This window comes from Caretta caretta, chromosome 7 (genome assembly GCF_965140235.1).
Source record: "Caretta caretta isolate rCarCar2 chromosome 7, rCarCar1.hap1, whole genome shotgun sequence".
Classification (NCBI taxonomy): domain Eukaryota; kingdom Metazoa; phylum Chordata; order Testudines; family Cheloniidae; genus Caretta; species Caretta caretta.
Window position 1 is genome coordinate 68,556,635 of NC_134212.1, and position 26,282 is coordinate 68,582,916.

Consider the following 26,282-nt stretch of genomic DNA (forward strand, 5'->3'; position numbering starts at 1 on the left):
CTTTTAAATCCTTCACAACTTAACTTGTTCTCTGCTTCCTCTTTGTCGTCTTTTGGTCCACACTTGCCCCCTTTACTTCATCCTACAACACAGAATAACAATCCTTTCACATTCTTCACTCTTGCCAGTGGCTTCTTCCATGAACCATTTCTCCCTCTTGTTCCTCCCTGCCCTTCCTTCCCCCTCATCTTGAATTCTCTCCTTCACCTGGTCTTCTCTGCATTCACATTCTCTTCAAAGTCCCTCCTTAGCCCATTTTGTACAAAAGGTCACTAAACCCTAGTTTTCTTCCCCCAAAGAAATGTTGGCTGCCCAAGCTACCACACCATGGAAAATAAACCTTCCTAGCAAATATCATGGAAACTGTGTGTGCAACTCACTCAGAAGTTGGAATATCTTACTACTTGTTGCTGTTCTTTTTTCTTTTACCTGTTCATTTTGTGTTGAAACAGCTCTTTGGGTCCACACTCTTGTTTCACACTATTCTATGGTGTGTCTAGCACACTGTTGTTGGTGCTGTCAAAATAATAGCTGAGGTATTGGCCAAGGATAAATCTGAGTCAATTGGGGAACGCATAAAGCCTATTCAAATGAATATAAATTGCACTTGCAGATAAGAAAAAGCACAAGTAATTTAATAAGCTTAAAGATTTGCCAATAAAGTTGTATGCGCTGTGGAACTTCCATAGGCTGTGAGCATTCTCCTTGCATTCCTCCAACCCTCCCCCAAGCTTCCTGTGTGCCACCCTCCCACGCTTTTCTATTGCAGGGACTCCTACCAACTCCTCCCATTTCCTTCCTCACACCATGGGCTCTGTCTCCATTCCCAATACCATTGACCCTGATTATCCCCCCCCCAGCAGTGGCCCCTCCTTACTCTCCCCATCCCCTCCCCAGGTGTTCTGTGTGCATCTTCGTTCCCCCTTCCCCTTATGCCTGGATCTGTGTGCCCTATGTTCCTCCTCTTTCCCCTTCCCCCACTCTTCTTTGGGTTTTTGCATTCCCTATAACCACCACTCACCCCCAGTCCTCTGTTTCCCCACCGCTACTGCCCCTTCAACCCACTAAGGCTTTCTTATTGCCTGTAGCCCAGACGAACAGAAGTCTCCTTACAGAGCAAGCTAAGTTTCAGAGTAGCAGCCGTGTTCGCCTGTATCCGCAAAAGGAAAGGAGGACTTGTGGCACCTTGTTAGTCTCTAAGGTGCCACAAGTCCTCCTTTTCTTCTTACAGCAAGGAAGTTGCTGCCCCTGTTATGCATAGGTTGCAGAGAGACTTCTCTGCCTACAGTGCCAGGTAGTCTGTGGACCCTGATATTCCTGTGAATCAGGCTTTTCCAGTTGTCTGATTTGCACCAAAATCAGTGTGGTTGCGCCCACGGATGCCTTGAATATGCTCCAAAATATTGGATTGATCAGATTTTGAATGCTGCATCTATCTCATTACAGACAAACAGATGCCATTGAGTTGAATGTAATGGCTCTGTTTGAGTGGCCAGAAACCCAGAACTATTTCATTTAGACCTTGCCTGAGAAACTATATTTGTATAACTTTAACCTTTAGATCTTTAGCACTTGAGTATGTTGATAAGTAAATTGTCTCTCAAAGGATATTAGATGCAAATAAGGGTAATCAGAAATGCAAGTTATGTTCGAACAGTGAGATTACCTTAAATTTATTTTTTTAGTAGGGCTGTCAAGCAACTAAAAAAAAATTAATCACGATTAATCGTGTGATTAATCTCACTGTTAAACAACAATAGAATACCATTTATTTAAATTTTTTGGATGTTTTCTACATTTTCAGATCTGTTTATTTCAATTACAACACAGAATGTAAAGTGTACAGTGCTTACTTTGTTTATTTTTGATTACAAGTATTTGCACTGTAAAAAAACAAAAGAAATAGTATTTTTCAATTCACTTAATACAAGTACTGTAGTGCAATCTCTTTATCATGAAAGTTGAACTTATAAATGTAGAATTATGTACAACAAAATGCATTCAAAAATAAAACAATCTAAAATTTTAGAGCCTGCAAGTCCACTCAGTACTACTTCTTGTTCAGCCAATCACTCAAACACATTTGTTTACATTTGGAGGAAATAATGCTGCCTGCTTCTTGTTTACAATGTTACCTGAAAGTGAGAACAGGCATTCTCATGGCACTGTTGTAGCCAGCATTGCAAGATATTTACGTGTCAGATGTGCTAAAGATTCATATGTCCCATCATGCTTCAACCACCCTTCCAGGGGACATGTATCCATGCTGATGACTGATTCTGCTCGATAACAATCCAAAGCAGTGCAGACTGACACCTGTTCATTTTCATTATCTCAGATGCCACCAGCAGAAGGTTGTTTTTTGGTGCGTTGTTTGGGTTCTGTAGTTTTTGCATCGGAGTGTTGCTCTTGACTTTTGAAAGCATGCTCCACACCTCGTCCCTCTCAGATTTTGGAAGGCACTTTAGATTCTTAAACCTTGGGTCGAGTCCTGTAGCTATTTTTAGAAATCTCACATTGGTATCTTCTTTGCATTTTGTGAATTCTGCAGTGAAAGTGTTCTTAAAATGAACAACGTGTGCTGGGTCATCATCTGAGACTGCTATAACATGAAATATATGGTAGAATGCAGGTAAAACATCAGGGGACATACAATTCTCCCCCAAGGAGTCAGTCACAAATTTATTTAACACATTTTTTTTAACGAGCGTCATCAGCATGGAAGCATGTCCTCTGGAATGGTGGCCGAAGTATGAAGGGGCATACCAATGTTTAGCATATTTGGCATGTAAGTACCTTGCTGTGCCAGCTACAAAAGTACCATGCAAATGCCTGTTCTCACTTTCTGATGATACTGTAAACAAGAAGAGGGCAGCATTATCTCCTGTAAAGGTAAACAAACGTGTTTGTCTTAGCAATTGAGTGGATTTGTAGGCTCTGAAGTTTTACCTTGTTTTGTTTGAGTGCAGTTATGTAACAAAATCTACATTTGTAAGTTGCACTATCACAACATTGCACTACACATAGTCTGAGGTGAACGGAAAAATACTATTTCTTTTGTTTATCATTTTTACAGTGCAAATATTTGTAGTAAAAAATAGTATACACTTTGATTTCAATTACAACACAGAATACAATATACATGAAAATGTAGAAAAACATCCAAAATATATAATAAATTTTAATGGCATTCTATTGTTTAACAGCGCGATTAAAACTGCGATTAATTGCAGTTAATTTTTTTTGAGTTAATCGCATGAGTTAACAGCGATTAATCGACAGCCCTATTTTTTTTGTATTACTTTCAGAAAAAATCAACCATGATGATTAGGGAAGCTCTTCAGACATGATGCAATAGGACTGGAAAAGAATTCTTGTAACTTATCTGCTTGAAAAAGTTGTTTCATTCAGCTATTCTTATTAGTATGCTCCAGACAGTTCCATAGGAAATAAATCAGTCATGTGTAACACTGTGGAAAGTACTATAGGTTTTTACAAATAAAAAAAAACCAAAACTTTTGCAATCCATCATGGCTACATTTTTGGATGTTAATGTTTCGTTCATGTGTTTTCCAGCTGCCTGGCTGCTTTATAGTTCTAATATGCACCTTTCATTTAATTTTAGATTCTGCCTTGGTATTGCTGACTCAAACCACAGAAGCCCAAAGAAGGGGGGAAGTGGAATAAAATGCTCAAGAGTGCCAGAGGAAAATATCAAACTGTCCAATGAAAACTACTGTTACGAAGGTGTAGATTGCTCCTGCAGTGTATAAATGTGTGTGTGCAAAAAAGCTGTGCATCAAAAGCCTACCAATCCTAGTATTTGCCAGGTTTCTTCATTGAGACAAAATTCAGACTAAAAACCTTAACTCTTCTTTTTAAGAAACAAACAAAAACAGGAAAAGAGTCAGCAAGTATTCACAATATTTCTGTCTTTTGGTCAAGTTACCAGAATGTTATGAGAATTCTATTTGATGGTGTAGACTGCATTTCTCCGTTTCATCATGGAAGTTATAGTAACTTTAGACTTTGTCTCTGCAATATCAAATGATTAAGACAAATGTTGAACGTAACTTTTTTTTTTGGCTGACATAACTTTGGTGTGACTGTTTAAAAAAAAAAATCATGGTTTCATTCCTTTTTTAAGTCTTTGTTGGGATGCTCTTGGAAAGGTATGAAAAAGAAAATCAGCTTTTTGGAGGGGGACTCAAAATCTGATAAGAATGCCCAGAAGGGGTTTAATATTTCAAGCCAGGACCCGTTGGCTATTGGTGGGTCTTGCCTTGCTATTCAGTTTAATGCTGTTCATGTACCTGCTTGAGTGTGCTCCACAAACAGATGGAAATGGATCTCTGCCTGGCGTTGCAGGGGAGAACTTGGGTAAAGAACATTACCAAGCTCTTCTACAGGAACAAGAGGAACACTATCAAACCCGGGCTACTAGTCTGAAGCGTCAGATTGCTCAGCTGAAACAAGAGCTTCAGGAAATGAGTGATAAGCTGAAATTGCTGCAGGAAAAAAAGAGCCCAAGAGTCAATGGCATGGGCTACCAAGGCACCAAAGAACAAGCATCCAATGATCTCCTAGAATTTCTTCATTCCCAAATTGACAAGGCTGAGGTGAGCATTGGCGCCAAGCTACCGAGTGAATATGGTGTCATTCCTTTTGAAAGCTTTACCTCTATGAAAGTGTTCCAGTTGGAGATGGGGCTCACTCGACACCCAGAGGAGAAACCTGTTAGAAAGGATAAGCGAGATGAGTTGGTGGAAGTTATTGAGGCTGGCCTAGAGGTAATCAATAATCCGGATGAAGAAGATGGACAAGATGATGATGGAGTAGGAGAGAGACCGCTCTATAATGAAAATGATTTCATAGAAGGTACTGTAAAAGCTTATTTAATAACTTATGTATTTCCCAATCGGCTGCACAGAATGTCATAATACACTATGAATAATTGCAAAGGAATATATAGTTGTAAAAGAAAATTAATAGCATTTTTCCATGTCTTTATAGTTTTGATATCTACTCTAATATGTAGTACTTCTGCTGCACTAAGAAAAACCTTAGACCTGGTTTGCCTGTTGTAATAGAATCTGTTTCATAATATTGCACAATACCATGCACTGAAAGGGGGTGGGGGGAGTAATGATTTCAGTGGAGATATTTTACTATAGCAAGCAGACAAAACAAGCTGTGTCTGTTTGAATTTTAACAGTTGGATCTCTTATCGTTGAAGATCATTTTACGTATTTTGTGCTGATGTAGATCCAAAATGCTACCTAATACTGAGGAGGAGCTTTCAGAAGCACATAGAGCCCAACTTGAAGGTCATGAGTCTTGATTGCCTAGCTTCCCTTTCTGCCTTTGAAAATCTCCATTTAACTTTGTCTCTTTGTATCCTAGTTATGACTAGTTAACTATAAACTGCATGTTGGTGAAGAGGGCTATATTAATGTCACAATGCAAACTAGTTATTCATATTTAAAACATTGGCACATGCACCTGTGTTGGGGGAAGAGTGGTATTTATAGAGTACCTTATCTTTGTTAGACTATTTGGTTGCTGAGTATCTAGGGCAGGGGTCGGCAAACTTTTGGCCCGAGGGCCACATCAGGGTACAAAACTGTATGGAGGGCTGGGTAGGGAAGGCTGTTCTCTCCCCCCCCCCCCCCCCCCAAACAGCCTGGCCTCCACTCCCTATTCACCCCTTCCCACTTCCCAACCCCCCTGTCCCCTGACTGCCCCCTGGGACTCCCTAGCCAACCTCCTCACCTCTGTGTGCGCTGCTGCCACCCCCTTACCATGCTGCTCAGAGTGGTAGGAGCTCACAACGTGGTGAGCTGAGGCTGCATGGGGGGGGGCAGCGGGGGAGGGGCCAGGAGCGAGCCTCCTGGGCCAGGATGGTCCTGCGGGCCACAGTTTGCCCACCTCTAATCTAGGGGTAGATCTTCAGGGGGCATAAAATAGCACAGCTCCATTAGTCAGTGAATCTATGCAGAGTTAAACCAGCTCAGGATCTTTCCCGATGTGCAAAACCTGAAACCAGATTATTCAAACATATGACTTTTAAAATGTTTGTTAAATTCTCAGAATCCCAGGGGTAGGGGAGAGAAGATGAATGTTATTTCAGCTGTAAAACATTGAAGCAATGATATATGAACATTGCTTTCTCAAGGCTGATGTACTGAAAAGGTACAGTGACCACTGTTTCTCTAGAATTCAGTCTTGAAGGTACTCGATACTAAAATGTAATTCTGATGGAAATATTAAGATTTTTTTACACAGGCTTACAGTATTAAATGCAGTACATATTGCCAGAAAGTGTCAGAAGGGCACAATGCTTTCGAGTAATTCTTATATTTTCAAGCACACCAAAATCTGCATAGTGATGTATGATGCATAGTTAAGCAAATATATACGTGAGAATGCTACACAGTCCTTGAAATAGTTAACTTTTTTTAGTCCGATGACTTAATTGGCTCCAAAATGAATTTGCTTCTCACTAATGGAATAATGCAGTGGTCTTTTGCCTTAACAGTACTCTATTGAAACTTCCAAGTAAAGTTCCTTTGTTATCTTGGGGGGAGGAGTAGAAATGCATCTAAAGTATAGCTCTAAAGCCAGTCAATGCAGCATTGGACTTTAAAGTTTTTCCCCTGAAAGCATATTTCAGTTTGCCTAGAGACAGACATTCTCACAATGTCATTTTACAATTCTGTTTTTCTTTTAAATTACTATAATGTGCAGTGGCTTTCCTCTCATACATATTGTGTGCACTTCAGTATGTCTTTGCAGCTGTTTAAATTGTAGCTTTTCTTTTAGCCACTTCTAATGACTATAGGCCTCTGAGAAAGCTAGAAGACATGGTACCTTATGAAACAAAGTTCTTCTCCTCCCTTCATCTCTTTACCCCAGATAAATTGACAATTAGTTCCTAAATAACATCTTTCTCTTTGGAAATTGAACTCATTTCCTCTGTGGTCAAGACAGTGTTTTATGACTTGGATTACAGGAATCACATAGTAGTGAATAATGGTTAAGTGAAAATATTTTTGTGCTGTAGGTCATCAGGATATGTTAGTTACTAGCCACAGTAATATAACATTGTTTCCTTTCAACCAGAGATAGTACCTATACAAGTCATCCTATGGTTTCCTAGGCATGTGAAAATAGCATTGGCAGACTTGAGAAACGTTTTGGACAGCTGAAGAGAAATTTTCTTTGAGCATTAACTGTTTTGACTTCAAATTTCAGAGCTAAATCTTTCATTTTTAATGTTTTGTCCCTTTCAAGGACTTCAGTCTTTTACTTTATAACTTGTCATTTTGTTGATGGAAGCGTGGTTAGAAAGCTGCTGCCATTATGTTTGGAAAATACAGTGCTCCCTTATAACATCCATCATAAGCGCTCAGGCTTAAGCTGTCAGACCTCATTGTCCCTGTCCTAAAATCATAGTAAATGCTTTTAATGTCTGCCTAGAAATGGTATCCCAAGAACAAAGTTTCTCTGTGAAGATTTTAACCACTTTATTTAAATTGGCTTTAATGCGCCATTCTGTATTGACAAATATTTTGGCACCTAAACTGATGTATCATCATCAACAGTTGAACTCCAGTCTAAGATTCTAATGAGATATTTAGAACCAGAAACTAAAATTGAAGCAGATTGGACCAGATGACTGGGAAACTGATATTTGATAGTATGGAAGTTCTGAAAACAATAGAACTGATTACTTTAAGTTTAAGGGAAACCAAATGGCTTTGTAGTGTCTATTTCAGCCCCACTGAGTTACTAAGATGGAGTAGACAGACTGAATTTAAAGAAAAACCTAATTTTACAAGCATAATTATACCAAAATGACCCAAATGAAACAGGAAAAAAAGCACTCTTACTGTGGAGTAAGTGTCCACGCAGGGAGTTTATAGTGGTATAACTTTCTGTGTAGACAAGAGCTTGTTCTTTTGCAGCTATCTTAACTTTTTCCTAAACTTCTGTTTATGAAGTATCACTTCTTTAATTTTTGAGCCCTGCTTTCTCTCATGTGCTTCCGGATATGCACATAGTGGACATTTAATTTTACATGTTTGCTCAGGTCTCTCTTTAATAAGGCTTCAAAGTCTCAGCTTTCTCAGCCCATTGCCATTTCCCTTACTACCATCTTTTCTTTCCCCTCACCCCTTGAATTTGTACTGAATTTTTTTTCCAACCTAGCTTTTTTAAATCTGAGGTACAGTGGTAAATAATCAAGAAATGAAAACAATCATCATGTTTTACAACTGTCAAATCTCAGTTCCTGTTGCATCTTGGGGCATATCTACATGAGGACACCCAGGGACAGTCATAGTTCATTAAATAAGGGTTGAATTTAAAATGCATTAACTAAAAGCACATTAAAGCCTTGTGAACGCTGTCATTCTGAGTTAAGCTGAAGTGAACTAAGGCCAGTTTAATTCACTTCCAAAGGGAATTAAGCTAAGGCAACTTTACTTCTGAATGAGCTCATCTACACAGCTGTAATGCACTTTAAAAATGCATTTTAAATTCAACTTGTTAGTTAATTCAGCATTAATTTTCCCAAGTGTCACCATGTAGATATGTCCTTTTCCTCACTGGGGCAGGAGGGGAGGGTGTGTGGGGGTGTGTGTGAGAGAGAGAGAATATCTAGCATTTTCAAATAGTATACTTTCTAATAATACAGTGTATATAGTTAATGAAGTTTGTATGTAGTGTGGATTCCCAGTGGGGCTGACCATATGGCCATAAAAGGTTCACAGAGAAGCCATGATACTTGCCAGATATGGTAGACTGCCTTGGTATTACTCTTCTTTTCCAACTCCTATTTTCTGCATTTCACTAATCCTTCAGTTCTTTGGTGTCCTTTTGCTGGTGTGTTCTAGCATTTCATGTTCTTCCTCTTGCCATGTCTGATTCAAGCAGCCTGTGCTATCAAGCAGTTAGCTTCAAGTCTATTTTCTAAAGCAAGGCAAATGGTTTTTAGAGTTGTATATCTGATATCAAATCTGTTATCACATCATGTCAGTGAATGTGCACTTGTGCTCATCACCAGTTTGTGGCATCTTTGCTATTGATGGGGCCGGATCAAGAAAATAGTAAAAGGAAATTGCAGATCACATATATACATTGAAACTCTAAAATAACATGGTGAGTGCCACAAGTAACTTTGGGTAGAGAAATAATCAGCCTGCTTTGCTGGTGATGAGCTTGCTACCAGAAAACCCTGCTGCAGTCTGGAGGTGGCCTATAGGACTGTGTTTAATATGTCCTTCTTTTGTATCTCCTAAAGACATACATATTACTTTGACAGGTCACTATTAATTTTAAGAGAATATAACCTGATTGAAAAAATAAACACTTTCATTTGAAAGTTGTATAGTGGCTTCATTATTTTAAACTCAATTTCTTTTATCATCCCCCTTACCTAATTGTCTGAAATATCTGATCACTCTGCCAAGCCCAGCAGTTCCTTAAAGTAAACTATTGTTGTGGACAGCGTTCTCAAGAAGAATATAGTGTGTATGTCTCACTTGGATAAGAGCTGCCGAAACCGCCTACCATCTGGGCTACAGGGTGGATGAGACAGGGGATGCAGGGGAGCAGAAGCAGAGCATTGTTGACTTTGTCTTAAGAGCAGAATTGGAGGGGATAAAAGAAATGGCAGTTTTACTTTGGGGTGGGGGGTGGACCACAAACAAAAATCTTTCACCCAAGCACAAAGGGCTTCCAAGGCAGCCACTCTGGTGAAAAGTTAAGTGTCTATTCACCCTCCTCCCCAGGTTAACACTACCATTTTAATGTTTTGTTTCCATCTACTGCTTTTAACTAATAAGAAACGTGCTGTGATGATGTGTAGGTCTATACCTATCTCAATATTGGACCCAATCTTTGGATGCCATGTGCATCAAAGCCTGCAGGATCTCTTCAGAGTCCAGACTTTCTCTGGGTCTTTAGGGCACACTCCTGGGCGTAGACTCCTTGTCTGAAACGCTTCCTGGGGATTGGAGATTCTGCAGTCCAACTACCATAGCCCCCAAGACCAGTGCTGAGACTTCCAAAGCCAGGTGCTTATTGTATGCTCCCACAGAGTAGTTCTTGTCCTTTGTGGGCACTGTGACTTATCTCTTTGGGGACATGTGGCAGGTAAAGCAAGGTTCACACTGTTACTACTTCAGTGCACACACAAATGCACTTACTACTTAAACAGCACAAGAGAGTTACAGGGGTGTGCAAAACAATGACGACGTTCCTGGGTGCAATCCAGATCAGTGAGGGGCTGTCACCCCTGCCCTGCAACTTTGGGTGCCTCACAATGCTTTGCTATTGCAGCTTCCAACTTGGGTTGCTTACGAATGGCCAAACAGCAGCATGCAGGCCGCACTGTCTGTCTGTCTGTCTACAGACCTAGTTCAGCAGCTCTGACTTTAGCAGACTCTTAGTACAGTTGCTACTGGGAATTAATCCACAAGGGTCAAATAAACACAAATGACTAATACATTTTGTGGGTGCAGTTCACTTTAATCTTTGCTAATGGAACTAAAAAACTAAAAAAGGTGGCTAATGAAGCAATAGGTAATAGTTTTAGCAACTTTATTTTCAAAACTCAATTTACATAACAAGAATCAGAACTCCTCTGTATAGTACTTAAAGTGAATAAAACTTCAGGGGCCAAGAATGCAGAAATAAAATTCTGCCAGTGTTTGCTTTGCTGTTATTTATTCTGGATCGTAGTCAGTAAATACTAGTTTGAAGGTGGGATAGCAGGTTTTATTATATAATGAGTCATTCTCAGACGCTAAAACTACATGTAGTGAGAAGTTAAGCAGATGTTAGCTACTTAAAATTTTCTGTTCCCTGACTTCTTGGCCACACACTTGATCACATTTAATCTTGTGAAATTAGTAAGATTACAGATTTTATAGCTAAGGTTTTAACCCATGGTGAGCACAGGAATATAGAATTTATCTTCATTTAGTATGACTCAGTGTCTTTTTTTTAGTCTTTGTATGGTCGCTGAGTGAAACTGTTTACACAGTCCAACACGTTTTTACTGCTAAGAAGCATTACCTGCTACCTTTGTAAAGCTGCACATCTCTTGCAAATATTTTCTCTTCAGCAAATGTTCACATACTTTTAGTCGGGGATGCCAGTAGAAGTCAGGAGGAATTATAATGATCAGTGCTTCTTGGGATAGACAGATTTGTGCCCTAAGATCACTCTATGCTGTTCGTCAATGAGAGCGAATATGTGTAGAAGTTTGGAGTGGGGAGAGTAGATACTCAAACCAAGCCTTATGGGCTATGTCTTGTCTTGCTTTCACGAACAATAAAGAGCAAAAAGATTCAGTGTAGGAGAAGGTGAAATGCTTGTTTAAGCTGCGGGAGGAAGAGGAATCTTTGGGTTTATAACTGGGGAAGGGTTGGCAGTTAATGCCTTACGTGAGTGCTTTCAAGGCTCCAAAAATTTTAAAGAATTTTTAATACAAAAAAAAAAGTTGCAGTAGTATAGGTCTTGATATCTTTGTCCCTTTGACTGTGTTTAAAACCTGTAACATCAGGAATCCCAGCTTTCCTGTGGTAGAAAATGCCTTGATTGATTGATTTTGATAGCTTTCAATGAAGGACTTTCAAATCCAAAATCTGTCTTGGTCACTAGAACCAGGAGCACATGCTGTGTACCATTTTAAAAGCTGGAAATTCTAGTTTTTAGGTGGCATGCAGCATAATATCTAAGGTTAAAGGTGTGAAATATTAACAAATAATAATGCAAATATGTGTGCTTATTCTGGTTCACCAACTTTTTCCTTAACCAGTAAACTACTTCAGCAGCGGTAAATACAAAATGATGAGTATGGTGGGGAGGTCAGGAAGCAGGGGCATGAATTCATGAATGTAAAGGAGTTCACAGCTAATTTTTCAAAATGGTCCTGTTACACTTAAACATAGCGCTTCCTTCTCTGTAGAGATTGAATTTATGCAGTGTTTTTTGCAAGTGATATATTGATATGTGAGGTCTAATATACAATCATAGTATTAGTTTGTGATCACAATAGCATAATCAAGTCCATTTACAGAAGCTCTGTATTGTTAATCTTATTAGACTAATATATGCCATCTTTGCAGACCTACATAACAAATTAACTGCATGTTCTAGGATTTTCAGACTTTTCACAACTGAAACTGCACCATGAGGTTGTTTGGAATATTTTTTTGGGGGGGAGGGGTCTTCTTTCTCCCCACATAAGAATTTGATTTTGTAGATTGCTTCACCCTTAATTCTTCTCTGCCTTTTTCTTTATATAAATAAAAACAAAGTGGTCTGGTGTGGAATTTAGTGAAGCATTGTAGCTTTTGTATAGTCTTGAAACTGAGGCGGTTTCCTTCTGTTGTTCGTCTCAGAAACAAAGTTCTACCTGCAGTACATTTGAGAGAGTGTACAGATTTGTTAATGGCGCAAAACTAGTAAAACACCTTGCTTTCAGAACAATGCCAGGTATCTCAAAAGCAAATACTGACTTGTTCGTTGGAAAGAAATGACTTAAAAATTAAGTTGTACAGCAACTGTTTTGTCACCACCATATGTTTGGGTAACGAGCTTTACCTTTGTCCTTCCTTGGTCCTGAAGGCTGTGTTGAGTATCACCACCTACATGGTGAAAACATTTTATTTCTTTCTCGTTCTCTCCTCCTCACCTTCACTGTTCTGAAGAACCCTGGTTCTTGTGTTACGTGAAGGAGTAAATAACACTTCCCTGTTTACTTTCTCCACACCATTCATGATTTTATAGACCTCCATCATATCCTCTTAGTTTTCTGCTTTCTAAACTGAAGTTTTTTTAATCTCTCCTCATACGGAAGCTGTTCCATACATTTAATCATTTTTGTTGCCTTTCTCTGTACCTTTTCCAATTCTAGTATATCTCCTTTGAGATGTGGCCACCAGAATGCCACACAGTATTCAAGGTGTAGTCATACCATGTATTTATATAATGGCATTCTGATATTTTTCTGTCTTATCGATCCCTTTCTTAATGGTTCCTAACGTTTTGTTAGCTTTTTTGTCTGCCCCTGCACACTGAGCTGATGTTTTCAGAGAACTATCCACAATGACTCCAAGATCTTTCTTGAGTAGGAACAGTTAATTTAGATCCCATCATTTTGTATGTATAGTCAGGATTATGTTTTCCCATGTGCATTACTTTGAATTTAATCTGCCATTTTGTTACCCAGTCATCCAGTTCAGTGAGATCCTTTTGTAACTTTTTGCAGTCTGCTTCGGACTTAACTGTCTTGAGTTTGAGAAACTTGCACCTCCTGTTTAGTAACTTTTGACCACTGGGACAGCCTTCTTAACAAATTTTTTTTATTTTGCAGTTGGAACAAAGAATTAGAGAATTTTAGTCTCATCTGATCTTAGACTTCACTGCAAGTTAAATTAGACAGTTGTTCTTGGTTACAGGAACAAAGCCGATTTACAATCCTAGAAAGTCCTAATCGTCCTGTTTTTGAGAGACTTTGGTGTTTGATCAACTCTATTAGAACTAGTTCTGGTGCTCCCCAGGCAGTGTGTGCTAGAATTATTGAAGCTACGTGCTCAGGCATTGTTTCTTGACAGCCCTTAAATGTAAGTTACTAAAGGGTGACTACTCAGGGACTCATTTTCATTCTTTCCCTTGGTAGATAGGCTGTGTAGAGCAAAGTTTACACCCCACTTATCGGAAAGAGAACACAATGGCTAGTGGCAACCCCAGATACAGTTTTAATAATTATTAAAGACCATCTAGTATTTGTTAGAGGGTTTGTGCTCTGCCACCACATATCTAACTCTTACACACCCCATAGGAATATATATTAATCCTTCCCATGGGGAAGGTAGTATGGAAAGGCAGCAAGAACAGCCATGCTAGATAACAGCCACATATGTGTACATAGTCCAGCAGGATGGCTTTTGTAAATAACTCCAGGTTATTGCCAGCGCTCTTTCATGCAGCTATCCCTCTCGAAACTTGTGTAATGGGAGTGAAGAGGGAATAAGCTACTCTGGGAGGCATGACCACTGGAACTGATTTTAGGAATGGGTTTACTATGTGTCTTTCATATTATGCTAACCAGTGCTTAGTCTTATGAGCAAATAATGTAATCTGATTAATCAGCAGTAACAAAATTCCTAATAGTTGGTCTTATTTCGTGCAAAGAGTTCCAATGTTTATATGCACCGAAGGATTTATACTCTGGAGATTAAAAATGTGCCATAACTCCTCCAAAAATAAAACTACTTGGTTCTCTTTTGTAGAACCTTTTATACACTGAACCTCGGTCGTTAAAGTAGCAACACAATTTTCCATTACAGATATTTGGAAATTGGCTAATTAAATCAAAACTATCATGTTTGTCAAGCTATAATGTCTGTTTCAAAAGAGCAAATTCTATGAAGTCAGTAAAATTATTTAAAATGTTAATCTCCTTTTAAAATGGATTATATATAGTCAAAACTACTGTCACAAACAAAGCAGCAAAAGTTACTTTGACTCTTTCCTCAATGTAGGACTCAGTCCGGAAAGTAGTAAAAGTTGACATTATGTTTTTGATATCTGGTGCCAATCATCTTCATTTTGAGAATCAACTCTAATTCTCGCAGAACCTATTTATTTATGATGGTAATACGGAGGGTTTGAGTCTGTAAAACCCATGGTGATTGGTTCTGTTTTTGTTGCTGTAGCAACAGAAATTACTACCCTGTAAACTTCCAGAAGCTTCCTTCAGTTAACAGCTGTTGAACACCGGTAGCTACATGTGCTATATGATGCACTACTATCTGAGGCCAAGAATTAGTCAGCCCAACAGAGGCCTCACAAAGAGTGGTCATGGTCTGTGACCCCAGTGACTTCCTAGAACCGACTGGCCAAGGACACAGAGGAAGTGCATAGGGTTTACATGCTTCTCCTGGGTCTGGTATGTACCTTCTAGTTCTCCAAAGAGTGTCATGTGTTGCAGTGTCCTTACTCACTATTTTCTGAATCTCTATTCTTTAATGATAAATGTACAACTACTTTTTTTAGTACAGCTGGTCAAAAATTTCTTTTTAAAACACCCTGTGCCCCCCCCAAAGAAAATGGCTTTTTGTCAAAACAGACGTTTCTTTAGGAAAGGTCTGTTTTTGATATAATTTTTTTAGGTTTCCTTGGATGTTTTTGTTTGTTTGGTTGGGTTTTTTTGCTTTTCGATGGAAACCCAAAAGGTTTCTCTTTTCAATGAACAAAAAAACCACTTTCCAAGTAGTTTTGTCTATACTATTTTATAATTGGATAGAAATCAAGTGGTGCATCTAAAATTAATAGCTAAATGTCTCAGTAAAACGTGTTTTTGACTAGATAAATTCCTTCTCTGACTTCAGGTTATTATCGCACAGAGAGAGATAAGGGAACACAGTATGAATTGTTTTATAAGAAGATAGATCTTATGGAATACAGACATGTCACACTATTCCGACCATTTGGACCCCTCATGAAAGTGAAGAGTGAAACAGTTGACATTTCTAGATCGGTTATTAACATTATTGTCCCTCTTTCTGGAAGAACTGAGGCATTTGCACAATTCATGCAAAACTTTAGGTAAGTGTATCAGTGTCTAAATTAAACTGTTTTGTTTTTCCTTCGTTTATCAAAGTGAAAACCTATTTTCATGGACTTTAGCTCTACCGCAGGTCTATAATTTACATAGAAATGTTATGGAATACTAATAGCTGCATGGAGAAATGTTTCTTCAAACAATACTCTTCCTTATCTTTACACGAAAACACAAACCAAATACTCTAGCTAGGACTCCAACCTAGATTAAGAAGGGCAGGACCACTGGAGATCTGATGTTTAATTGCATGATGATTGTGGTGGGTGTATTAGCTTTAGAGCTACCTTATCAGGAATGAGATGCAGGTATGGAAGACCTATTTGAATCAGGAAGATGGGGCACAGGAGAACTAATGTGTTTCTATCTCTTTTTAAAAGCTGCTAGATGCACTGTGAAGGCTTTTTAAAACTTTTTTACAGCAAGATTAACGTAAACTATTGCACTATCTGTAGTGAATTACAGTAGTGATTAACTTCACTGAATTGGTTTTTAGTTGGCAAGAGGTGATTTTATAAAATATACCATATATATTAGCTGCATGTGATGCGAAGTTGCTTTATGCAGGGTTGTCATTGTCAAAATCAAAAAGCTTGTAGGAAAATAATTTGCTTAAGCTACTAACTTCAAAACACTGAAGTGAGAGAGCCCTTGCTAGAATACAATAATGGATATTACTCATCTTTATTATAGGGATGTGTGTATTCATCAGGACAAGCGGATTCACCTCACAGTGGTATACTTTGGCCAAGATGGGCTATCTGAAGTGAGGAGCATCCTGGAGTCAGTAGCTCGGTAAGTGAGCTAATCCGAATAGAAGGCTCTGAAATACAAGTGATGTTTATTGGTCAGTTAACAAAGCCTCACAAATAATGAGGAAGAATTTGGTGGGTCAGTCACAGCCAAACAAAATTCCTTTTATCTTTTTACAGTATGTTCATCATTTTGATTTTTCTTAACATTGTTTGTGGTTGTTAAAGTCTCTGTCTATTTTTATGGAGTGATCATTTGAATATTCTGAGTCTGAAAGAATGCATAGTCGAGAGATTGAGTGATTTACTAATGGTTGGCACTGGGTAGTATAAAATACAGTGGTGAGTTTTGTAGTAAATACTGGGTCAAATGAACTGATGCTGACTGGAAAACTAAATGTGTAAAAAAGTGAAATTATGGATACACTATGCTACTTATTATGTATCCCAAATAATGGTAACTGATTTCTTTTAATGATAGTGAATAGAAATGGCTGGTCACCCGTGACGAAATGAGCACAGTACCCTGCTGCCAGAGGGCCGCTCAATGTGTTAGCCTGAGCAGTTAATCTACTATTCTCAGCCTTCAATATGACGACTCCAGATTGTCCCCTACTTGCACTTAACTTTCCATGGATCACTTTGTAAACAAATGATGAAACCTGTTGGCCAGAGGTTATAGTGCAGATGGCTTGAAACGGCACCATGAGAGAGTTGCTTGATGCACGGAGGTTGATGAGTGTTTTTCTCCACTGCTCCATCAGAAGCAGAACCATCAGTTGGCTGTCAGTGTGAAGAAGACTGGTTTCTCTGTTGGGAAACTATCACTTTTTTCCTCATTGAGGCCCCTCCAACTTCTTCTCAGATGAGTGATCTGTTTCAGACTAGGTTTTGTTGACTCAGTGGGTCCCCAGCTTGGTTAGGAAGTATTGTTCTCACATGTTTCCAAAATTTACTTTCTGAGAGATTCCAGATGGTATTTTGGGGCATTTGCTCATTTCCCCCCGGATATGCTTCTCGTGTGCTTCTACATAGCTCTTTTCCAATATTGCTTTCTCTTCAATGTGTGTGTGAGGCTGGTGGGGAGATAGTGAGTTGACTGGGCAGTGGTGTCATTAACATATGGACAACTTGCAGCTTATTGCTTCTCTTACAGCTATCACATAGTGCCATAGTTTGATTTCCCAGTGTGCTCTGCTCTTGAGACTGAGAGTCCCACTTCCAGAATCCTCTGACAATTTAGAATTGCCTTTCCTGGAGTTAAAGTGGTATCAGAGGCTCAAAGCGCCCTTTTAATCTGTCTGGATAACTACTGTATTTGAAATGTTACTGCATGGATTGTGGTGGCAAAAATCAGATCTCCGCCCCCCACCCCTCCCCCAAACTTGTAGTTTGGATTATTAAATGTAGAGAATGCTTAATGCTGCAGCTGTGTCCCCCCCCCAAAAAAAATGCATGAGAAAAACAGTAAGATTGATATTATTAGATGTGTTAAATAACTAATTTATACTACAGTGGCAATTGATAGCACTGTAAATGCCATCCTTCTTTCCACACTCCTTTATTAAATTGTTTTCACTTTTTTCCTTTATAGAGAAACTAATTTTCACAATTACACACTGGTCTCTTTGAATGAGGAATTTAATCGTGGGCGAGGACTAGACATGGGTGCCAGAGCCTGGGAAAAAGGCGAAGTGTTAATGTTCTTCTGTGATGTTGATATTTATTTCACAGCTGAGTTCCTCAACAGTTGCCGCTTGAATGCTGAACCAGGTAAGCTCCTGTTAAGCTACTGAAGCGGGGAAATGTTACCTCCTGAAGTCAGCCTTACAATAACTTGATAAGACTAATTTGAATGGTGGAGTAATTTCAATAGTGTGGCTCTTGGAAGGGAAAATAATTCTGTGCCCAAAATAACTAGTGTTGATGCAGTATTAAGACTCAAAAATCTAGCACTCACATAGGAAGCTCAGAGAGTGGAACCTTAACTTAACTGTGCTTATGCCTTAAAATGTGACTTCTCTTCGTATCATTATAAATGTCAGACAATTAAACTTAAAGTACAAACTAAAATTCTTATACAATAAATGCATGCTTTTAAAAGCTGGGAATCTACAAAACGCCAAGTTAAAAAAATATTTCAGTACCTTTAACAATTGGATCATTTCTTCATTGATTTAAAAAATAGTGTCACCTCAGAGCAGAGACCAACTATGGGAAATACTTACCCTCAAGAGTTAGTCTGCAAGTCAAGAGCAGTTCTAAAAGGGAATGTGATCAACCAGTGCCTGCTATAATTCTGAGCCTTTATAAAGAGCTCCACATCTTACAAAGCATTGTAAAACATTTATCTGCAGTGTTTAGTCCTCACAACATTCCTGCAGGATAAGTATCATCACCATTTTACTGCCAAAACATGGCAGTAAAGTGACTTGCCTTAAGGCCCCAAAGCATGTTGCTGACAGAGTTGGAATTCGAATTTAGGATTTCCTTTCTCCCATTCTTCTTCTCCAGACTCTGCTGCCACAAGCATATGAAGCTTATCTATCTCTTTTATAAACTCTTGTAGCGAAGTTGAAGGCTTCTGTGAGCTATTATGCAAGCTAGCTAGCACAGTGGCACAATAGTAATTTTAAAAATTTTACTCATTACAAATTTGTTGCATCCAGAATATTTTATTTTTCCCCTCTTTGCATGCCAATATGCAATGGAAAGATGCTTTTCCTTAGGACAGGCAACAGACAATTGCAAACCAATTTGGCTTGAGCTCACTGCCTCTTATTCCTCTGTCTCAGCACTTGCATACCAGGATGATGGAAGGCCATATAAGTATTTAAATAGCTTGAGAGATGTTACAGCACAGGGAATTTTTTTGTGAACTAGCACTGCTGCAATATCACAGAATGAAGTCAGCCTTGGAGCTGATCTCTACTCTTAATGGAAGTGACATGTCAAATTTGCTTGGAGTGGGAATTGGAGATACCTTCTCTTCGCACTTTGCTGCAGAGGGTGCTTGAGTCTGGATATAGTCATGTTGCCTCTTTGCTCTATTCCTGGGAGAAGGGAAGGATACTACTCAAGAAAGAGCCTTGGTGAGACAGAGGAACAGTGAGGATCACAAGTGCCTTCAATATGGCTTTGGATCCTGGTCTTAAGGCCCTCTTAAATTGAGTCTACATGGAAAGCAAAGCTGAGGCTGCCTCTCTGAAAAGGTGCCCCAACAGCAGCACAAGGGAAGGAATACTTGAGGCCTTCTCCCAACCTAGGTCACTGGCTTTGGAGAAGCAGACAGTGCATGTGGATTCCCAGTGTAATGCAAGGGCTCTCCTAAGTACCAGCCAAAACTCGGTGGCAGGCATAGTGTGGAATATAGGCAGGTGAGGTAAAGGTCTGTCCAATCTAAAGCCAGAGGAGTACTCAGCAGCTGCAAATTGGTATCCCAACATATGGAAAATAAACATAACTGTCACTGCAAGGGCCATAGCAGAAATTAAAACCACCCAAACTGACAGGAAAGAGGTGTGATTCTAAAACTCCATCTGCCTAAACTTTCTGGTGGATGGCTGTTGGATTTTGATGGTTTTAATTCCCTCTTAGTATTCATATGTTACTGTTACTTTAGGGGTCCTCTGGAAGCTAAGCCCACCTTAGCACAGCATCATGTTGGAGGCTGTATACTGTTTCTTTTCTATGTCACTCTTGCAAGATGTTAATGGACTCTCTAAATGGAAATTATGGGAGGCAGGCCATGTACCTACGCTTTTTTCATTAGATTAATAATGAATTATCCATGAATACATCACAGCTGCACGTTTCACTCACAAAGATGGTCCACTGTGACTAACACAACTCTTCTGACTTTATAGGCAAGAAAGTTTTCTATCCCGTGGTATTCAGCCTTTATAATCCTGCTATTGTCTATGCCAACCAAGATGTACCACCCCCTGTGGAGCAGCAATTGGTAAGTGGTCTTCATTTTTAAGACATTTAGAGCCTTGTGCTACATCTCAATGAGGCAGTTCAGTGTAGCAGCATATCTAAAATATCCTAGATACTTACCAGAGACATTGACAATGATATGAAACAGAACTTTTCCTATATTGATTAGACATAAAAGAGTAAGAGCTTAGGAGACAAACATTGTAATAGAAAGTGCCAAAATGCCAGTATTTCTGGCTACATCTAGCTTCTACCCAGAGTTTACTGGACTATGAAACTAACCAAGCACAGTTAACAGTTGTAATTCAAGGGCTGTATTGTGGGTTTTTTTAAGCCATTGCTAGAGTTTGATGGGAGAACTGTACTACAGCAAGTGGCAGTTACTGGAGGTAATCTCCATGAGTAATGAAGCGTGCAGAATATCTTTTGCAGGTGTCTCTTGGGCAGGTGAAAGGGAGGACACTGAGGAGTAGCTCCTAGCCCTCCTCTTTGGAAGGTGCAGCATGGGCTTCATTCAACACTGGCCCAAGAATGCTAGCGACTGAGTGGTGATCAGGTGTATGGCCCTGTCTACCCTCTCAGTTCGGCAGAGGAGAGGAGGGAGATGTACTGCATCTCTAGCTGTACTGTCTATTCCCCATACCTAATGCACTAACATAAGCACTGGGTTTCTTGCTGCGCTCTGTGGAGGGCTGTCTTACCCCCACCATTCAACAGCAGCCAGAATCCCATTAGAAACGCTTACGTAGTGCCATTAATTTATATAGTGCTTTAAAAACAGGAAATACTGACTCCCTGAAGAGCTTGCAATCTAAATAAAACAAACATTGGACAACCATTTGAAAAACAGGTGTTAAAGTTACTGAGGAAGACAAGGAAAGGAGAGTCTGTTCGATGGGGATGTTTTAAGTGAGAGAACAGAAGTGGGAGGTGACTGATGGTAAGGAAGACTAAAATGTAGGTGGTACCAGGTTTATGTAGGGCCCCGGAAGAAAGTACAAAGAGCCTGAACTGATGTGCTAAGAGGTAGGAAGCCAGTGGAGAGATTTGGAAATGGGGGTGCCATGGCCTGAGTGGAAAACCACTTGTCAACAGTACTCTAGGCAGACTGGGGAAGGGAAGGAACAGTGAGAGGCAGTAAGCCTAGACATCAGAGAGCAACATAAATCAAAATAAGAGATGGCCAGAGTGTAGACAAGGGGCTCTGCGTAAAGGGAGTAGGTTTCTGAGAGATAAAAGAAGCAGCAGCAACAAGACTTTGTAAAAAGAGCCCAGAAGGATAGGTGGACAGAGTCCTTTAGAAAGGAGTAATGAGGCCGTGTGTGTCTGGTTTTTAAAGAAGAAGAGGTCCTAGTTGACGGAAGAGTGAACTTCAAACTGCAAGAAGTCTGCCTACTTGTCAGACTGCAGCATTTCTGGATAAACCGCTTATGACCAAGGAAGGAGGAAGCCAATGTGGCAGAAGTATTGAAATTAGGGAGATGGGGAGCAGAGGGAGTTAGCTGTAGAATAGGTGAATATGAAAGTTAGACCCATTGTTGGCATCAACAGACAGGTGGGAAGCAGGAGGAGAGCAGTAGGGAGGCTAGATTGGAGATTGCAAAAGGAATGTGTTTGAAGAAAAAGGCAGGAAAGAGAGTGACTGGTTTCTGGGTAATCTAAATTAATATGTCTGTCATTTCTTATGAGGCCCTTATGTTAGATGTGGATGACCCGTAATTGGAACAAACAGCATATGTATATATACTGTGAAACACAAATATCAAATGTTGTGTACTGTGTCAAGCAAATAACCAGATAAATACAGATTCTCCTGAAATCAAAGACCGACACATTTGCTTCAAGCTGTCTTGTACTACGGGGGGGAAAATCTAAAATGTTTGTTTTAAAATTGTAGGTACACAAAAAGGATTCTGGCTTCTGGCGGGATTTTGGCTTTGGAATGACTTGTCAATATCGGACAGATTTCCTGACTGTCGGTAAGATGGATTTACATAAGTGTGTTTTGTAAATTTTGGTGAGGGGAGTTCAAAACCTCATCTATTACTGTTTTCTTCTGTGATTTTTAAGAGGGTAAACTGTTAATTTATCTTATTGCATTTCCTGAGCTCCCAGTCAAACTTTCTGCCTTTTAGGTTTGGCTTATTGTTTTAGACTGTTGTTAGAGTTTAACAATTTAAGTATCAATAGCATTAAATAAAGAGCACTAAAGATCTTTAAGTAAAATATCTTACTACTTGCAAATGTAGTAGTTTGACAGTGAAATTCACCAAGCATTTGAACTTTGTAGTATGTTCATCTGTGTTTTTAAAAAATGCTATCCTTTCCTTTTAATAAGTGCACTTATTAAGTACTAAATGTTGCCATGAGTATTGTGACTATTTCAAGTTTGAAATATACTTTGGCACCCTCTTGTGGTTCACGTTAGAAATGAGCAAGGCTTGATTACTTCAGTTTCAAAACAGCCTTCTTCTTAGTCCCAGAGTAACAGCCGTGTTAGTCTGTATTCGCAAAAAGAAAAGGAGTACTTGTGGCACCTTAGAGACTAACCAATTTATTTGAGCATGAGCTTTCGTGAGCTACAGCTCACTTCATCGGATGCATACCGTGGAAACTGCAGCAGACTTTATATATACACAGAGAATATATAAAGTCTGCTGCAGTTTCCACGGTATGCATCCGATGAAGTGAGCTGTAGCTCACGAAAGCTCATGCTCAAATAAATTGGTTAGTCTCTAAGGTGCCACAAGTACTCCTTTCCTTCTTCTTAGTGTTAGCCATAATTGATTTATTAATCAATCGATTAATTATCTAGAAAATCTTGCACTTGCCCTCAGATGCTTCATAATTGATAATTAAACCAAACTGATTTCTAGTAACAATCCTGTTGCTTTGTTTGTGGTATATTAGATGATCTACATAATCCTAGGTTTTTTTCCTCTGCATGTCAGCATAACTTCTACTATGCTTTTGGCTAGAAACGTGGCTGTATGGACTTCTTTTAATCAAGAGTTTCTCAAACTGTGGTTCATGGGCACTTGCTTGTGGTCCGTAGAGTTGGACGATCACATGATGCTTGATCACCTTATTTGCAGTTTCTAAAATTTAGAAAACACTTACTCATTATTCATATTCATGAGTACAACTGCAGTAGTTGTCACAAATACTATCTATTACTAAGCCTAAGATTTTGTCGTGGATATTTTTAGTAAAAGTCATGGTCGGGTCACAGGCAATAAAGAAAAAGTTCACCTTAGACCTGTCCCTGACTTACTAATAAGAATATCCATGATAAAATGGGAAGTGGCTGGGAGCTCTGGGAGCCCCCACCACTGATGGGGGCTCAGAGCTGCAGGGATCTCCCCCTCACCCCCTCAGTGGCGGCCAGGGAGCTGCAGGGGTCCTCTGTCGCCCGCAGCAGCTTGGAGTTTGGGGGCTCTGCCGCCTCAGGTGGCGGGGGTACCTCACAGTTCCCCACCGTGGTACCCTTCAGCTCTCGGCCACCGGGGCCAAAGTCACAGAGGTCTTTGGAAGTCATGGATTTCATGACTCTTGTGACCTCCATGACAAAATCGTAGCCTTAACTATGACCGATGTTGTGCACAATGTGAATGGATCACATTATGCCGTTTTGAAGTCTTGCTGTAACATGTGTGATGCCAGGAATCTGCATCCTGTGGTGAAAGCCAGTTTCCAGTGCCAAACTGCATTGCGTCTTTTCAGTTACTCCACAAATATGGCAGGTGCTGTTGGTATTGGCTGTAAAAGTGTCATTAAGTGACATGTCAGGTGGTAAATATCTACAACATGTGGTAGAACGGTGGGGGGGGGTTTATGTTAGAGCTCATTTTTCATTCTGCAAAACTAATGCTTTCTGATGTGTCTATTTGTGCTACTATAGGGGGGTTTGACTTGGAAGTGAAAGGCTGGGGTGGAGAGGATGTTCACCTTTACAGAAAGTACTTGCACGGAGACCTTATTGTGATCCGGACCCCAGTTCCAGGCCTGTTTCACCTCTGGCATGAGAAGCATTGTGCTGATGAGCTGACTCCAGAGCAATATCGCATGTGTATCCAGTCTAAAGCCATGAATGAAGCATCTCACTCGCACCTTGGAATGCTGGTCTTCAGGGAGGAGATTGAGACCCATCTCCGTAAACAGGCCTATAGGACTAACAGTGAAGCAATAGATTAAAAGGATTCTTAATGCAAGACCGAAGACTTTAAACCCACAATGAACCAGCATCATTCTACAGCCTTAATTCAGCTTACACATTCAGTGCCTCTCTTCCAGTGAAGAAGAGTTTAACTTCTTTGTCTGGTATTCTGTTACATATCTCACCAGTTCAGGCACCCGAGATAAGAACTTTTGAAAGTAATTATTTCAATGAAAGTTTCTTCAGTATTAACTTTATGGAAAAATATAGCAGCAGAATGTATGACCTAACACTTTTTTACCTCCTTATAATTTTTTTCATATTTACATTATTGTAAGGTAAGGATTGCATTAAGTGGACAATATTTTGTCTTGTCTGCCAAGTATTGTTACACTGTCTTGCTCATTGCACTGTAACTTTATAAAGATACCATACTTACACATTCCAGAATAAAAACTAAACACACACAACCATGAAACTCATTGGAAATATGTACACAAGAGCTTAATTAGTATGTTAATTAGGTTGCTGATTTCATGGCAATTTAATTGAATTCATTGTATTAACAGCCATCCATATAATTCACATTAGAGAAGAATTTATAGGAAAAAGGGATGTATGAAAATCTCTTAAAGGGGAATTCTAGAACAGTTCGTATTGTTTGATATCAATGCGAAAGTAAGCTGGACACGTACCATTTGCTTATCCTAGCTACGGGCCAAAAAAAATTCCTCTTTCATATTTCAGGATGTACAAAGACAAGCAGTTGAAATAAAAGCGGGTTACTTGTCTTCTGTTGCGTCGTATGGTATGATTAGATGCATCGTTTTTAATATCCTTTGTTTTCAGATGAATGTTGAGGTTCACTAATTTAGTGGGAAGTGTGGGGGATTTGCATCTGCAGTCTCCAAATTTAGGAATTAGTTTAAAACCATTCACTAAATCAACAAACTTTGGATCTGTTTTTAAAAATCTGTTTGTTTCAAACACTTAAGGGCAAGTAAAGATTAAAATATGTGACTTCTGGATGCAAAATATGCTTTGTAATATAATGCTGTTCACTGATCCTTTTTTACATGTACATAAAATTTTCTTTTATGTAACTTATTGTGGAGAACAGTGTACTGTATTGTGTTTTGAAGAGGGGAGAATGTAATGCAAGATGTCTTACAATTGATATTCCCTCTGTGATGAATGAATAAATTGAATATTTCTGCATTTTAGAACTTTTCCAAGCTGGTTTATTGAAACTTTGTTATGAAAGGGGAAAAAATGTTCGACATCATCGATACCAATAAGACTATTGCCCATGCTGATGTTCCAGACTTAAGCAATAATCTCTACAGCAAAAAGTTCAATTTACAGTTAATGTTGGGCAAGTGCACATCCCACCAATATAACAGGTGAAAGTTATAGGGCAGATCCTCAGCTGGTGTAAATTGTCATATCACTACTGACCTTAATCTAGCTGTTACAATTTACATCAGCTGAGAATTTGCCACTAGGGAGCAACCATTAAAGCTCCTCCTTCTCACCTCTTCATGATACTTTGTGACTAGGAGAAAGGCCATGTCAATTGAACAGCAGAGCTATAGGGGCTGGAGGTGTGGGGACATGAAGGAAGAGGGCATGGAAGTGAATGGAGTTTGAGCTGGATGTGGCTAAGGGTGACGGAGAAAGAAGCAAAGCAGAAAGGTGCTGTGTTCTGGTATATTACTCATTGTTCATCAGATCTGAGCTCTTTTCTACTTCCCTTACCGAGGAATCCGCTTCTGAAGGGCTCAACCTGGCATTGCTG

The 26,282-nt window shown here is 39.4% G+C and overlaps 1 protein-coding gene across 8 annotated transcripts in view; it reads left to right on the plus strand.

Moving 5' to 3' along the window:
* Positions 1-25,710, plus strand: part of CSGALNACT2 (chondroitin sulfate N-acetylgalactosaminyltransferase 2) — a 52,345-nt gene extending 26,635 nt beyond the window's left edge. For all 8 annotated transcript variants that reach the window (XM_048856256.2, XM_048856260.2, XM_048856254.2 and 5 more), the window contains 7 exons: positions 3,626-4,878; positions 15,408-15,624; positions 16,331-16,432; positions 17,984-18,162; positions 20,256-20,350; positions 22,226-22,307; positions 24,230-25,710. In XM_048856256.2, the coding sequence (XP_048712213.1) occupies positions 4,224-4,878; positions 15,408-15,624; positions 16,331-16,432; positions 17,984-18,162; positions 20,256-20,350; positions 22,226-22,307; positions 24,230-24,522 (1,623 nt within the window). In that variant the 5' untranslated portion in view covers positions 3,626-4,223 and the 3' untranslated portion in view covers positions 24,523-25,710. The remainder of the gene's footprint in view (positions 1-3,625; positions 4,879-15,407; positions 15,625-16,330; positions 16,433-17,983; positions 18,163-20,255; positions 20,351-22,225; positions 22,308-24,229) is intronic.
* The last annotated feature ends 572 nt before the right edge of the window (positions 25,711-26,282 follow it).